Here is a 13,182-nt window from a genome sequence, read left to right on the forward strand (position 1 = left end):
AAATTCCTAAATGTTTAAAATTTCTAATGTACTGAATAGGTGACATAATAAACTAAAGCATTCCGTTAAAATTGCCGGGAGTGCAATTGTGCTCTTCTCCCTAGCGCCTTCATAAACACTAATTACTGAGTATTATTTCATTGATGGGTGGAAAAACTGGTTGTTGTAGGATACTATTTTTGCTAGTTGCTTTACGTTGCACCACCACATATAGGTCTTATGGTGACGATCGGATAGGAAAGGGCTTGGAGTGGGAAGGAAGCGGCCGTGGTCTTAATTAAGGTACAGCCCCAGCATTTGCCTGGTGTGAAAATGGGAAACCACAGGAAAAAACCATCTTCCGGGCTGCCGACTGTGGGGTTTGAACCCACTATCTCCCGGATGCAAGCTCACAACTGCGCGCACCTAACCGCACAGCCAACTTGCCCAGTTGTAGGATAATAAAAGCACAGAATCTTCATTACTGCATGCAGACTGTCGCTTGTTTGGGTTTTATGAGTGCTTGAGCTTGGTGTATGTTTTATGAAGTGTCACTGAGTAGCCAGTGAAAATGGCAGCCAGGCATGATGCTGACGGTGATGTGGTCGCGAACGATGAAGAGTTAGTTGAATATTTGAACACTTCACCCTTTAATGGGAGTGATTCTGAGAATAATGACTGACAGTGACAGTAGTAAGGTTATGGTGGGAACTGCGTAAGTAAGTGCTGTGAATATATCTGAGAGCTTGAAGGATTCCGAACTTAGTGATGGAACAAATGCCGGTCCTGAGAATAACGATAACGATAACGATGATGATGGTAATAGCAGTAATGCTCCCCAAAACTCTGTATTTCGGGAGGTTTTCATAGGAAGTGATACTCGTTATCACCCTGCACGTGTCTACTTGGAAAATCCAGGTCCAAAGCATGTCCTACCTTGCAATGCGAAACCTATTTTGTATTTTTATCTGTTCTTTAGTCAGGCTCTGTGGCAGCTAATGGTGACAGAAACTTATAGATATGCCACTCAATTCTTGAGGTCAGCACAACAACTGAAGCCGAATTCCCGCGTAAAGCAATGGCAGCCTGTTACTCTAAAGCAGGGCCTCTCAGGGTGCATGCGCGTGGTGCATGCACTGTGCACGGTGCAAAAGACGACTTGGCTTGGTTGACCAGAGTGCAGACCCCTCACTCCTCGATTTGGAGCAATAGCGCTAACTCTCTCTTTCCTTACACCTCTCTCGCTCGCTCCGCCTGTCTCCCTCTCCCCCACTTGCGCCGTAGCGCTCCAAATCCGGGCTGAGTTGAGCCGAGTATATCCGAGTACCGAGTAGCCCAGAGACGAAGCGTTGATCCGAGCCATACCGAGCGGCACCGAGCGGTACCGATGCACAGTGCACGGAGCTCTTGCGCTTCGCTCTGCACGCGTGAGATTTTGGGCGTTTGAGAGGCCCTGCTCTAAAGGAAATTAAAGGTTTTATCGCTGTGTTGTTAGAGTTTAAGGGAAAGATAAGTGACTGTATGAAGACCGACAATATCTTCATACTGGAACACTGATTCTCGAGTCATCCCATGGTTTTGAAAGATGTTCTCAAGGAGCGGATTCCAATTAATATTGAAATTCTTCCACCTTATGAATAATGATTTGTTGTTTCCACCAGGCCATGAGAAATATTACCTATGTGCTTGTTTCAGTCCACTTGTGGATCACATCAATAATCTGTTCAGACACCATTACACTCCCCGCCAACACTTTAGCATAGACGAATCACTTGTTGAAACAAAATGTCATTTCTCTTTGTTGCAGTATCTTCCAAACAAAAAACATCACAAATGGGGAATAAAATTCTGGATGCTGTGCGACTCAATTTCACATTGTTTGGGTTTCTTCTGCTACTGCAGAGCAAAGAGCAATGTCGATAGGAAAAATATACAGAAACATGGAATAGCATTTCTTGTTGTGACCGAATTACTAGCGATAGTAAACTACCTAATGAAAGGCTATTATGTGGTAACGGACAATTTCCTTACTACGATAGTCTGGCCCAGCATTTGTTTTCTAAGGGCACATACTTCACAGGTACTCTCTGGCGAAACAGGAAGGATATCCCTTCAGAACTGAAAGGTAAATTTGCTATTGGTGAGGCTAGGAACTTTAGAAAGGACGAGGTCCTGCTAACAGGCTACCGGGAGAAAAAAATAAAAAATACATCCAGTTTTTCTCTTGTCTACGCATTCGATTGCCGAAAGCAAAACTACTACCCAACCAAGAAAGAACAGACCTCCTAAGGAGGTAACGAAACCAACAATTGTACACCAGTACAACGAATTTATGGGGGTGTTGATTCGGATATGATGCTATACACTTACCTAGATAAGCGCCGGACACTCAAGTTTTGGAAGAAGGTTGTCTTTTCAATTTTCACAAGAATGGTGCTGAATGCATATATTATCTATAAGGAAAACTTCTCTACCAAGAAAATGATGAGGTTAAAATTTACATCTTCCATTATTCTTGAACTCAAAAATGAGTGGATGTCAGAAAAGAACCTCATCTCCAGCACAACATTCGACAGATCCAAGTCCTCCAAGAGTGTGACGCAAGTGTGATGAACGGATATAACTTGAAAACAATATTCTGATGGTGGACCAGTAAAGAGATCCCATTTACAGTGCGTAAAGTGCAAACAGGGGGCTCCACCCATTATGCTTGGGGGTTCACAAGTGTTAAAAGTGGTAGTGACTGAAGAAGTGTAAATATGTAGGTACATGATTTTCTTGTAGATAGTGTTAATATAATTTCAATAATACTTGGCAGAATATCCTGGGTTTCTTTTATATCTGACTATGAGCAAGTACACATCATAAGACATCCTGACACATCTTTCTTAGGTGAGTACCTAAGTATTTCAGGTAAATTTTGTAGGTCTGAACTTGAAAAATATAATCTGCTCCATGCTAATTTCTCAGGAAAAAACATTTTCTTCCCCAAATGTGACCTTAGTTGGTATAATTTGCTATCAATATCAATATAGTAAAACTTTCTGAGCAATTTGGGACAATAATCCATTATCTGGATTTAGAATTAGGAGAATTATGGTTCATCTTGTTCAGCCTTGCAATTTGGCCGTAAAGCGGGTGGTATTCTTAGCATACCCACTGTAAATAGGCGTGGCACTAAGAGGGTTACAAAGTGGGTGGCATTCTTAGCATACCCACTGTAAATAGGCGTGGCACTAAGAGGGTTAAGTACAATATGAGAACTGGACACTGATGCTTTTGAGTCCTGTTGTTGGCAAAGGCTCTTACGAATACTATGGAATGCAAAACTTACCAATAAGGCCATTTTAGAGAACATCAAGCCACATGTCACTGGTTGGTAAGATTATGAAGTTTAAACTAGCACACTTCGACCATGATATGCAATCAGGTTCCTTGGAAAAAGCAATCATACCTGATATGATCACCAGAACACGAAAACCTGGCTACCAGAGGACACATTGGATAGAAACCATTAAAGTAGACTTGCACTCACCCTTAGGCAACTATATGAGGCAGTGTGGAACCAAACAACTTGGAGAGCTTTGATTCATAGAATTGCTGAAAGTCAGACTCGACTGAATGGACGACATCATCATATCCCAAAAAGAGTTGTTAAATTCATTTTAGCTTCTAGAGTTAAGAAACTGACGTTGAGATGGTGGCATGCATGCCAGTGGTTCTCCATATTCTCCATGCTTTAATTGAAGTTTTATTGGTAAAAAAATATCGTGATGTACTCAAAAGGTGTAACAGTGATTTCTGGTGATTTGAAGAAGATTCATCTATTGGAAAAACTCTTTGTAAGTGAGAAATGTTCTTTATGGTTGGATTACTGTAGCACTGCGGAGTCATGACGAGTGCATTACTCAGATATTACAAGTTCCCGGTGAGTAGTCGGAAGACGCTACATAGTGTTCTTTTTTTAAAGTCAGACTCTCGATTATTCCTCTCCAAGGAAATGCACATGGGTAGTGTTTTATACGTGTAATCTGAAGATAATGTGTTGTGCACAGAACTGATTACTGCTAGAAGAAATTGTAGGCTAAGTGTTCAGTGCTTGGACGTTCTTTGATAGATTTGACGTGGCATTTGTCTTGCATCTAGTCCACAGAAGTTCTTTTTTTTTACATGGTGAAGTTGTTTGGTCAACAGAGTATAGTAAGGTGACTGGGTTTGTTTTAACATACAGTTATAACCCGGGATAAATAGATTCCATAGTGATGATGCTATTGTGCTAATGTATATAAGGTTAAGAATGAACAGTCGTCTTCGAAGCATGGCCTTCGGAATGAGGTACAGTTTTCTTTGCAAATTGTAAATATTTGTGGATGTTTATTCTTATAAGTGGCAAAACAAGTTGGTTTCATCACATGATATTGTTTTTTTAAAGGAATAATTTCATGTAGTGAAACTTGTGGTAAATCTTTCATTGGTGGAGCAAGGAAAAACCTGGCATGCTAGCCAAATTTATTTTCAGACTTAAATAGCAGCAGGTAAGGTAATGAAGCAAGTTTGGAGCCTCGTCAGCCTGATGACCGTCGCCTTGGGAGAATGAGTTCTTTCATGCTCTACAGAGTCAATTATTTGTGTCAATCTTTTTCAGGTGGCGTCCAATTTTGTTATTTATATTTAATTCAAATTAATATGTTATTTCATTGCCCAGATTTAGTGTTTCAATTTAGCCGTAAAGTTACAGGCTAATTGCTCAATACAGTCATTTAAATAGTTCTAGGTCACTGCCTCCCACAACAGCTCTCTGTGAACAGATATAGTACTGCTTTTCTGAGAAAATCCCTCACAGATAACATTCACATCAACCCTTTTCCTTAACTTGCAAGAACAGTATGACAGTGGCTTCTTTATTTGTTCTGCTCAGCTGTAGAATGAACTCGCCACAGAAAAAGAACTTCCTACTGAATGTTTTTTGTAAGAAAAGGAATGTATATTTAACAAATACTTCTGTACATAAAGTAATCTGTTTGTGTGAATGTTCAGTATGTGTGGGAGGGCAGATGAAAGTTTTTGTGATCCTGAGTGTGTGAGACTGTACTTTTGTATGAGTGAGTTGGTCCAGCTAGTGTATATGTGGGGATTCATGTGTTTGTAAGTAGAATTACTTGATTACGTACAAAAGACCCTGTGAATATTATGTAAATATAGTTGTATTCATTTAATACTCTAATTTTAAGTGGCTTCTTTATTTGTTCCGCTCAGCTGTGGAATGATCTCACACCAGAGAAAAAACTTCCTAGTGAAAATGTTTGTAAAGAGGTAAAAAGAATGACCTTTTCCATTCGCCAACCCCAAATTTGAGTTGTATCAACAATCTGTGAAAAAATAATTTTAAAATATGTAAATACAAATCAGTTCTATGAGTTTGGAAAGACAAACAAACTACATTTCAACAACAAAAAATTGAAATACTGTATATCAAACTATAAAAGCTAACTTGTTAATGCTCACAATGAATCCCATTTCTTATTGCATCAGCAGATGGGAGGGTAGATGTAGATGTACATTATTTTTTACAAGAAGTGATATCAGAATGCACAACAGAAAGTAACACAGTGGCAGTCAGATGATTTGGGCATCAATGCACTTTAAAGGACTATCTTGATGGGTATTTGGTCTTCAAGTGGGAAGTATAGGATAAGAAGAAAGCCAGATAGAGCTAAAAAGCAAAAAAGAAGATTATGAACACAGGACATACACCAAAGGAGAAAAGAAACCTAAAGGGTCAGATCAGAAAGTGTGTGTGCATGCATGTGTACATATGTAATTTTCTAACAGCCTTTACAAATGAATGAGATGAATAGTAAAGTACCCAATTATTTAAGCAAGAAGAATTTTGAAATTTAGAAGGGATGATTATTACTGACAGATAATGATTATATACAGCATTCACTTAGTCATGACTCTGTTTTGAACGAAACCATACCTAAATCTGCAGTCAACATTCCATGAGTTGGAGGTGCAGAATCTAAGGCTGTGATCACACTATGCTCTGGTCCTAGGGCTTCAATAAGTTCACTTCGAAGAGTTTTATTAAGATGTGAAAGAACACCACCCAGCCGATCTATACTGTAGTAGTTAATTGAACCATCATAGAAAACATGGGACGGAACCACAACAGAATGTGAGGCCACTTCCTTTTCCCATAAAGAACGAAAAGTAACCAGAAGACGATGAAAACAGCACAGCGTTATTGGAAGAGGTGTCTGAAGAAGTGGCATAGTCTGTAAAAAAAATAAGATAGCATTTAGAATACCATATAATTATTATACATCTCATTAAATATGATAACTTTTAGAACATCATATAACCATTACACATATCGGTAAAAACCTTGAGAAAGTTATATATGGAACAAACTGGAGGCAATGAGTAAAGCCTACAGTGCACAACTGCCTGCTGATTATTACAGATTTTTCATATTTATATGGATTTTGTGAAATAATTGTAGCATTATAACTAATGGTAGTATTAGTACTGGTATTTCTCTGCTAGAAGAGTTTCTGGCAAGCCACAACAAAAATGACACTGTTCAATACTTGCAAATGACTTTCTACCTTGACCACCAATGCCAATAATTATGCTAATGCTGTGAAATACAACCACTGAATTCTTTCATTTTACTGCATAATCCGAAGTAAGTTCAAGTATGCAGTCTACATATACAAAATTCATTTCATATCATATCATACAAACATTTTATCTTTGCTAGTGGTTTAATATCATACTAACTCAAAGTTTTTTGGTGATGCAAGAATGGGAAAGTGGGAGGACTGAGATGGAAGGGGCCATGTCCTTTAACATACAGTCCCAACATTGCCTGGTGTGAAAATGGGAAACCACAGAAAATCATCTCCAGAGCTGCCAATGGTGGGATTTGAACCCACTCAAAATGAGTTTCTATGTCATTAATGACTTCTCTCCTGTTTTCTTTCAAAAAGTCTCAAGGGCTACATTACTGGTGATGGTGACTGTTCTTTATAAGGTCAACACTCCTGCCTACAGTATTATTACTATAGTCAAGTCGAAAATACATAAATTTACAGTTAATGTACAAATCAGTTTGAAGTATACAAAATATAACACGCAAGATCATATTACACAAGCCCAGTATTTTGCAATTCACTCAGGGTGGTTTGTAGCAAATCATTCTCTGTGCAAGATGTTGGGCACAGAGGACACTGAAGCAAGTGGCTTGTGGTTTGTGCGTGTCCACATTCACACCTTGTATCATTAGTGATGAACCCCCATTTCTTCAAGTTATCCCTGGATCTTTCCACTCCTGATCGCAGCCTGTTCTGACAATTCCACACCAGCCAGCTTTCATTATGTCCAGGTGGTAACTGCTCAGCTGCTGGCATCCATCCACGGAGGTGAGGGGTCGTCTTCTTCCACAGCTCCAGCCTTGCCCTCTCTGATGAGACAGTAAGCACCTCAGATGTCCTCAGGAAGCTCTTCCCAGATCTCAGCCGTTGCTGATGAGAACTATGTCCATGCATAGGTGGATGCTGTTCTGTTCCAATTTAAACCTCTCCTTGTTGGCAGCTACTTTTCTACATACACAGGACGGCGCTATTCCAGCTAGGTAAAAGAGCTTTTCTTTAATCAACCTGCAGGTTTCATTGAAGACAGTATTTTCCTGCCTGGCATGAGATGAACTGTATTATTATTATTATTATTATTATTATTATTATTATTATTATTATTATTATTATTATTATTATTATTGCTGTTGTTGTTATGACCTAAGTTAAGTGTGTGCATTAGCAGTTGACACGTTGAACTGATTAAAGTGTTGTGGATGTGTAATGGATTCTACACACCAACGCCTAATTTTCATCATGTCTGCCTATTTCTACTGTGGCCATGATGAATATAAGACCAAGTGTGAGGACTCAGCCATTATAGCATGGTGGTTTGTGGTCCCACCACTGCAAGCACTGCAAGCGATTATATCCAACACGAGCTCCTATAGTTCCAGCAAGCCGGATATAGAAAAGTGCAAGAGATGTTACTGTGCGAGATATTTCAGTGAATAAGTTGAATGTCCTTTGCCTTCAGCTCCTAAACTCAGTTCATTGTGTGTTGTGTACTTCAGCCATGTATCTTGTGCGGCTTGATTAATTTAATAGTTCAGCATGCCATACTGTTTTGTGCCTGGCTGTAAGTCAGGCTATGGTAGTGTAGTTTATGATAAGCAATTTTTTTTCACCATCAAAGGATAGATATCAATTTGAAAAATGAGCAAGAGCTATACCACGGAAGGATATTGATTTAACGCGTAATAGCAGAATTTGTCATGATCATTTCTCTGATGATTTGATAGTAAAATCAGATAATTTTATAGTAAATCGTGAAAACGTGGATATCTCTCATGTGAGATGAAAATTACATCCAGGAGCAGTGCCACCCATTTTCCCTAATTTGCCAAAAGACTTTTCAACTGAGATAAGTCCCATGTGTCCATTCTCTACGTGAGAATAATCAAAGTAAATTTACAACTCTCAATGACATAAAAGACTATGGTTCAAGCAACAATGAACAGTTTTTAACACGTCCTTCAAAAAGTGTATGCGACACACTTTTCTACGCCAATAAAGTAATTAATGGAAAACTGAACTCAAAATCGAAGTTGGGCGAAATATTTTTTGATTCTGTGGATTCCATAGAAAAAAAATCAGTTGATCCTTGGGTTATATCATAATAGAGGGCATCATGTTCTGGTGGATAAGAACCGCATTGTGACTGACATCACTGACAAACTCAGGGTCTGGAAGTCATATATAGAAGAACTGTTCAACGATGATAGACCTAACGTAACCTATGAGCTTACCTATTGTTATAGGTGAATAGTACGTAGTCTTTTTTGCTTTTTTTGGTTCTGGTTAACTTGGTTTTGGGTTGGTTTTTTATTTTGTTTATGATTTTGTTGATCATTTCTTTTTTATATCCATTCTGTCTGGCTATTTCATGGATTAAATTCAATTCTTTAGTTTGATATATGACAGCTGAGGATGACCCCATAGGGGTCGAAACCGGTACTGGATTTACTGTAATCAATAGTAAATAAACACTGTATTGATAACGTGGAGGCTTCCATATCATTTTTATGTTGATAGACCTAACGAACATGGTGTGAACGAGGTGAACACAGATCCTGCCATTTTGACGGACGAGGTGAGGCGTGTCATCTGCCAAACGAAGAATGAAAAGGCCCATGAACCTGATGAAGTGCATGCAGAACTCCTCACACTCCTGGACGACAATGGTATCAGTATTCTGACAGAGCTATTCAACAAAATCTACTCAACTGGAATAATCCCAGAAGACTGGTTTAGGTCCACTTTTATCTTTCTCCCCAAAAAGGCAAATGCCAGACGATGCGAAGAGCATAGAACTATCAGTCTGATGAGCCATATCCTAAAGATATTCTTAAAAATCATTCATTGCAGAATCCGTGCTAAGTGTGAAGAAGTGAAAACTGAAAGACAGTTCGGATCCAGGAATGGTCTTGGGACAAGAGATGCACTTTTCTGTATTCAAGCACTTGTCCAGCATTGCTTGGAAATGAACAAGGATGTCTATGCATGTTTCATAGACTACGAAAAGGCATTTGACAAAGTCCAGCATGGGAAGTTGATGGAAAATCTGCAGAACATCGGACTTGACGACTCGAGATATTTGGATTATTACCAACTTGTACTGGGGTCAGAAAGCAGCAGTCAAGATTGAGGAAAACCTGTCAGAAGAAATAGACATGTGCCGTGGTGTTTGACAAGGCTGCATATTATTGCCTCTACTCTTCAACATTTACTCAGCGGCTATCCATGCAGAAGCTCGGGAAGAACCGTCTACCATAGGCATCATTATCAATGGGGAACGTCTAAACAACCTCTGTTATGCTGACGACACGGTATTGCTAGCAGACAATGCAGAAGACCTTCAAGTATTATTAGACAAAGTGAATATTGCTTGCAATAACAGAGGATTGAAGATAAACATTAAGAAAACCCAGTTCATGGTCGTCAGTAAACGGCAAGACGTCCACGTGCAGCTCACTCTCGACAATGAACCCATCACTAGGATTCACCAATACCAGTATCTAGGATGTTACCTCAACCAGAAATGGGACTGCAGCCAAGAAATATGGGTCTGCATTGAACATGCGAGAAGCATCTTCATGCATATGAAGAAACTGCTCAACAACCGCAACCTACAACTAAACCTAAGGCTCCGTCTGGTCCGTGCCTATGTCTTTCCCACGTTACTTTATGGAATGGAAGGCTGGACACTTACTCAAGCCCTCTGTAAAAGACTGGAAGCATTTGAAATATGGGTGTACAGACGGATGCTTCACATTTCATGGATAGACAGAATCTGGAATTCCGAGGTATTGGGTTGACTTGGAAAGAAGACTGAAGTCATGCTGACAATTAAAAGGCACAAGCTAGAATACTTTGGCCATATAATGTGGAATGATAAGTACAGAATCCTGCAGCTTGTTATACAAGGAAGAATAGAAGGACGTAGGAGTCCTGGTAGCCGACGAACCCTATGGATGAAGAACCTCGTAGACTAGTATGGGTTGGACACAATGGCTCTGTTTCATGTCGCTGCATCCAAATTCAAGATCGCCATGTTGACTGCCAACCTTTGCTAGAAGATGGCACATGAAGAAGTAGAAGAAGAAGATCCTTCAGGAGCTGGCTGTTGTCTTCAACTTATTATGGATATAATACCCAGACTTGTTTATCATTATCTGAAGTGCCAATTTTTCTTCAGGACGAAGGAAATCATTTAAAAGTAATAAACTTCATGGTTGGGTTCCATATTGAGTTAAGATTTAACTTAAAAATGAGTACAAAATTTTATTGTACCACCTTCTCAATACTTAAAATCATTTAATGTTTATCAAAACATTACAATATAATAATAACAACAGGTACTAGTTTTGGTCCGTTTTTTGGACCATAATCAGCCTAGCCAAAATTACAAGCAAAAGACATAATCTAAAAATCTAAAAACTTATCAGTTATGGAGTAAAACGTTTTCTCAGGCATCATCCCTAAGACCAGATGATCGGTACTGTGGACCTTGCCCACTCTAGCGCTGCCTGGTGGGCCACGCTTGAACTCAAGGAGTCCTCACACTTGTTCTTTTATTTGACATGATGTGGCTTTACTTGCAAACTCGACGGCTGCAGCAGCATTACTGTCATCTGATTGCCTCCACAACTTTCAATGACATCATCGAGGCCATATCTACAATGCTCGATTACCTTCCAGCATATTCTTCCACCCCTCTCCGTGTGTGTCATAACCCCTACGCCGCACCTCCCCTCTCCAACTAGTTTATATGTATTTCAGCCTCGAGCCAGTGTCTGGCAGAGACAATCCATGGCCTGTTGGAGAGAAAGATCTTCTGTGGCATATTGTCTCAGTGTTGTCTGAGTGCCTAGATTATCATTGTAAGGAAGAAGCCACGAGGTATTAATATTTTTAAAAGGACTATCAAATTATCCGTATGAGATTTTATTTTTATTTATTCTGGATAAGAGCGTTTTTATCATGTATCATTCCTTATCGAAGCTTATGTTGGTACCTTTTGGCTATGGTGACTAAATATCGATTAATATTTAAGTTATGTCCGACGACAGACCGATGTGCCAAACATGTTGAATCTTTCTATCACCTAAGCTGAATTTGTGATGTGAACTGTTCGGATCTATGGGTATTGAATTGAGTGAGTCTAAGTACTAGCTTCAACGCAGTTCGTTTTTTCTATCCCCCGTGTTTTGGGATGTTTAGACTTTCCTACCCTTTTCTTTGGTCACCTTTTCTCCTTTTAACTAATGCTGTTTATATTTGACGCTCATGTTTCTTGGGTATAGTTTGCAATTTATAATCTGTATTTCCTTTATATATGTTTGTAATGTATGATATGGTTAGGAAGTTTCAATTAACATTGTATACCTCCCTTCTCTTCCTCTTCCCATCTACAAGTCAGCTCTATTCTATTTCTTCGCTTTTGCTCTTTCAACTTTTTCAAAGATCCATACTGAAAACAAGTAAACATCTCAACACTTTCCCATCAACATTATTCTGTTCACACTTATTTCAATTGAACTGAATTCAAGAAGATTCTTCTTAAGTGTTTAACCCAGTCTTTTAAGAAGTGCATTCTTCAAATTAGAAGAAAATGTTGAGAATAATTCAAAATCACACCAGAACAAATATGATCATAATGATTGTGATGGTTCAGTCAGCTTCCGCTTCGAACACTAGCGTTGTACCACGTCCTGGGGGGCATCTAGTGGCGAATGAACGTACCATTTCCACTTCTATTATAACGTTCCGAAATTTGAAGTGTCATTGTTTAAGAAGACTTTCTCGTGGACAGTCGAGATTTCTTCTAAGGATGGAGAGCATAGTTTTCTGCAAAATGTTAAGAATTTTAACTTATTTTCTTGACACGGCATAAGCCCAAAGCCTATACACTATCATGTCTGTAAGTACGGGCCGTGAAAGCATTAATGGCAACATTAAAATCCTCTATGGGGAGGATACTTTCAAGAAGGCTTCAAAATTCAGCAAATTAAGGAGAAGGAAGTCTATTCTTCTTTCTTCTTTGTGCTTTCTCCTGAGATGCAGGGACCATAACATCATTCCCAACTGTGTGAAGCTGAAGCACACGTTAAATACACCAAAAGCCAGGAGAATATATTAACGCACTAGCAAGGCTCTTGTGATCGAGAGAGTGCATAACACTCATAGGGAACTGGATTCAGTCTTCCAAGAGTTGTTTCGTTTACACCTGCTGTTAAGCAACACACTCTCGCGGGAATTGTGGTTGGATTTCGATCGCATTACTTCTATACAGGCTGAATAAAAATTCAACCAAGTGTCATTCAGACAGAAATCAAAGTTCCTCCGTCTAGCTCAGAAACAGGCGGTCTCTCACATGAACGCGGATGCTAGTAAACCTGTTGTCAATCTTTCCCAGAAATCCTTGAGATAAAAAATTGGATGTATGGCTTTTCAGGCGTTTGCTCTATTAACCAGCATTTCGTCTTAGGTCTGACACTAGACTCGTCAGAGTGGGATGTGTCAGACCCTACCCACTGATGCTGGGGTGTATGCAGGTGAACTT

The 13,182-nt window shown here is 39.3% G+C and overlaps 1 protein-coding gene across 3 annotated transcripts in view; it reads right to left on the minus strand.

Moving 5' to 3' along the window:
* LOC136871866 (E3 ubiquitin-protein ligase RNF123) overlaps window positions 1–13,182 on the minus strand; it is a 320,579-nt gene that overhangs the window by 170,388 nt on the left and 137,009 nt on the right. For all 3 annotated transcript variants that reach the window (XM_067145510.2, XM_067145511.2, XM_067145509.2), the window contains exon 11: window positions 5,960–6,257. In XM_067145510.2, coding sequence (XP_067001611.2) covers window positions 5,960–6,257 — 298 coding nt within the window. The remainder of the gene's footprint in view (window positions 1–5,959; window positions 6,258–13,182) is intronic.

The sequence above is a fragment of the Anabrus simplex genome, chromosome 4 (genome assembly GCF_040414725.1).
Source record: "Anabrus simplex isolate iqAnaSimp1 chromosome 4, ASM4041472v1, whole genome shotgun sequence".
Lineage (NCBI taxonomy): Eukaryota > Metazoa > Arthropoda > Insecta > Orthoptera > Tettigoniidae > Anabrus > Anabrus simplex.